We start from the raw sequence: 3,607 nt of genomic DNA on the forward strand, positions 1-3,607 counted from the left end.
TTCAAGTTGACATTTTTTGTTTCACTCTGAGCAGCACAGGTGGACCTTTTATGTCACGTTGAGCATTGTCACGGAAATAGCGTTGTCCGTTTTCGATAGAAAATAGCTTAGCACTTTATTCAAAACACGAGCAAGACTTTCCAGTGCACAAGTTGACATCAGGAGGGCAAAAAATAGTCACCAGTGTGAAATGCGAGTGACACAAAGTGAAGCGCCCCGAGCTTCTTCGTCATAAAAATTAATGGAAAAAAATAAAAATAAAGGCAGCGAGTACTTTAAAAACATACAAACAAAACAAAATGTGTCAAAATAAAAACAAAATTTGGAAAAAGGTTGACGGTGACTTCAACTTCCGACAAGCTCTCGGTGGTCATGTGACAGCAAAGATGCCAAGAAGGAAGTGGAGCCGGAAGTGTTGCATTCAAGGCACAAAGTCTCATCGCTCAGCAGGAAATGTCGGGACGGCAATCGGAAAGTGGAGCAGCAGGCCTTGTACGCAAAGGAGGAAGTCATGTGCTTGAAGAAGACTTTTTGGGCAGCAAATGTTGTACACCGGGGCGGGCAGGAAGTGGAGCAGGAAGCTCTGGCCACCAAGCAGGAAGTGTTGTCGGACAAGCGGCAAAAGGTGGACGCCAAGCAGGAAGCGGTGCAATCGAGGCGGGAAAGGGTCACCCGCCAACAGGAAGTGTTGTCTCGGCGAAACCTGAAGTCTCGCCGCCCTTGGTTTCTCCCTCCGTTTTCGCGGCCATCGGCGCGGCGCCTGCGCGTGTTGTTAGGACGTGCTCTCGCCCCTGACGCCGCGTTTGGGGACGTAGTCCCAGCTGTCGCGCTTCAACTTCTCCTCCTCATCCTTGTTCTTCTGCGAGGCCCGCTTGAAGAAACCCGCCTGCGCCGCCACGCGACGGGTCAGGATGATTGCGGAAGATTTTGGGGCGCCCGTCCTTCCAAAAGGAGGCTTACCTTCCACAAGCACCAGATGAGCGCCGCCAGGATCGTCAGACCCACAAGCAAACCGACCACGATGATGAGCACCTTGATCGCCGACGACGGTTTTCGGCTGAAGTGCGCCTCCACCACCACCTGCACGCACGCACGCACGCACGGCCGGATGCGCAAAGATGTCCGCCATCGTGGTCGTGTCAGCGTGCGAGGGATCGGTCGCCTACCTGCGCGGCGGGGGTTTGCTCCCGCTCCAGGACGGTGTGTTGGTCATTCTTGGGCGATGACATCATCGCCCTGCTCTCCAGCTTGACCACGCCGTGGCGACCCTGAAACGAACGCAGCGGCTTTGCCACCCGGATGGACGCTCGCGTGTTCTCGGACAGACTGCGTGAACAACGTGCGTTCTTGCCCCGCCGTTTTGTTTTGACACGCAGTCCCCCCGTGCGCCGGCCACAGACGTGCGAGGGCGATCGTTTTGACATTTCACTGCCTGTGAGATGAATGCTAATGCTAGCAGTAGCGAACAGGCTACTCGTTGAAACTCACGGGCGCTTGCAGCAGGACGTCCGGGTTCAGTCGCACTTCCAGCCGAATGGTCGCGTCTCGACCGGCCTCGACGGTGCCCAGGCGACACAGCAGACGCTCGCACAGCTGGTCGCCGCGCCCACAGAACTGCGCGTGCGCCCACACAAAACACAAACACGCGCGCATCTCATTAGCCATGCTGGCAGCTCACGTCACTTGTCCTTCCGTTGCAACTCGGTTATCTGAAGAGGTAAGCTAGGCGGGCTCCAGTTGAAAGACTTTGGCGTGACAATTCAGATGAGGAAAGATGATACAAGGACAGCAGGGTTGAAAACGTCAAAAGTGGCGGAGAAATCTGATGCTAGCTTTCAACGTTAGCTTCCGCTGGCACTTTCTCATGCTCGCTTTTGACGCTCGCTCCCGAGGTTAGTCCGTAATCCGTCCCGAATTCGAGTTGTCTGCAACAGGTGAAAAGAAGTCGGTGAGGAGCGGCACGCGGGCGTACGGCGGCGGCATTTACCATGTTGCGCGTGGAGGTGGACGAGAAGAAGAAGACGATTTGTTTCAAGAGGGACGCCCGCGGGACATCGCAGCCGTCGATGACGGGGACGGTCGCGTCGCTGACAAAGCAGCCGCCTTGTGACGTCTGCCGACACGATGACATCGTTCCCAACTGCGCGAAGGCTCATGACAACGCGGGCTAACGGCGCTCTACCTGCCAGTCCGCCACCCGCAGCAACCGGTGCGGGTACGGCGTCAGCAGCTTCGGGAGCGTCACCTCCACCAGCGTGTCCACCGACCTGCTCGGACCCGAATTCAACACCTGCACGCACAACGGATGAATGTGAGCGAACGGCCGAGAGGGTCAACGTTATCTTGTTGGCGTCGTGAAAGATTTGCGAGCCCGGATGAACGCGGAGGTGTCCCTTGGACGCCAGTTTGAGAGGAAGCAAGCGTTAACGGGTGAGGCGCATGAATCGGCGCGCCGTTTGATGGCGCGAGAAACCACAGTCAAGAAGAATGAGTGAGACGACCTCCACCAAGGAATGAAGCGTGACCTTGTACGTGTAGTTGAAGCTTTGCGAGTAGCATTGGACCGCCGCGGCGTCGTCTCCAAACACAAACGACGTCGGAGTCACAAAACTGGTCAAAACAAACGAATGGCAAACGTCATTCGTTCGGCTGTTGATGCCCCGCCCCCCCCAGCCCCCCAATCGATTATTTCTTGCATTGATTGTTATCACAAGATATTTCATACGATCCAAGTGAGCATCAGTGAACGAATGAAGGGTTACCCGTGGATGTTGACGTCGACGCCGTACTTGAGAGGAAGCGACAAGGCGACGGCGTTGTCGTGGAGATACTCGGAGCTTTCCAGGTTCTCACTGAGGACGCGGCACGAACTCGTGTCATCTTCCGTTGCGTTGCGGATACCCCCCCCCCAAAAAAAAGAAATGCTTTCCTCACCTGCTGGCGTGGGCGTGAACCACCAGGTGGCCCGGTGTCGCGTTGCGGTTGACGTCCAACAGGAAGCTGACGTTCACCTGCCACAAAAACCAAAAATTGCACGTCTCTTGCGCTCACTCGGCTCTTTGGGCTTTCACAACTGGACGTTGGGGCTGACCAAGGTTATTCGACTTTGTGAAAAAGAACATCAGAACGAAGAGCGATGTCACTTTTTTGCGTGAAACTCCATCCGGCACTGATAAAACGACCAACAGTGATCACATTTCTTGTCCTGCAAGAGCTTTGCGAGTCCCTTTCAAATGGAATGACGGTTCTGCTGTCGCCGGTTGGCACAAGCGCAGTCCTTGGTGAGCCCCCCACCCCCACCCACCCCTAATGCACAATCTGAACTGAAAATGAAGCATGCAACCAAGTCCCAAATGATTCTAACCCAGTCGCCTGAACGTGCAAGTGCAAAAAAAAAAAAGAAAAAATGAGAGGAGATGACTCGTTTCATGATGTCATACGCGTCGTATTTCAAAGCGTTACCAGGGAGCGAGATGCCAGGATGAGGCTGGAGAAGCTGCAGGCGACTCCGACCGTGATGCGGTTGGCTTCCTCCGCGACATCGCAACTCACCACCTTGTCCTCCTGCACGCGCACACACACCACAAGGGCCGGCGTCAAATGGACG

General features: G+C 55.2%; 1 protein-coding gene across 5 annotated transcripts in view; it reads right to left on the reverse strand.

The window, feature by feature from the left end:
* Window positions 1-92: 92 nt before the first annotated feature.
* Window positions 93-3,607, reverse strand: part of itga4 (integrin alpha 4) — a 15,179-nt gene continuing 11,664 nt past the window's right edge. For 4 of the 5 annotated variants that reach the window (XM_019871936.1, XM_019871938.1, XM_019871934.1 and 1 more), the window contains 5 exons: window positions 1,988-2,113; window positions 1,489-1,614; window positions 1,167-1,268; window positions 961-1,080; window positions 93-886 (listed from right to left, as the gene is read on the reverse strand). In XM_019871936.1, the coding sequence (XP_019727495.1) occupies window positions 773-886; window positions 961-1,080; window positions 1,167-1,268; window positions 1,489-1,614; window positions 1,988-2,113 (588 nt within the window). In that variant the 3' untranslated portion in view covers window positions 93-772. Of the gene's footprint in view, window positions 887-960; window positions 1,081-1,166; window positions 1,269-1,488; window positions 1,615-1,987; window positions 2,183-3,607 lie in introns of those variants that run through there. The other variant, XM_019871939.1, reaches the window with a different exon arrangement.

The sequence above is a fragment of the Hippocampus comes genome, unplaced genomic scaffold (assembly GCF_001891065.2).
Source record: "Hippocampus comes isolate QL1 unplaced genomic scaffold, H_comes_QL1_v1.1 scaffold277, whole genome shotgun sequence".
In the NCBI taxonomy this organism is placed as follows: Eukaryota; Metazoa; Chordata; class Actinopteri; order Syngnathiformes; family Syngnathidae; genus Hippocampus; species Hippocampus comes.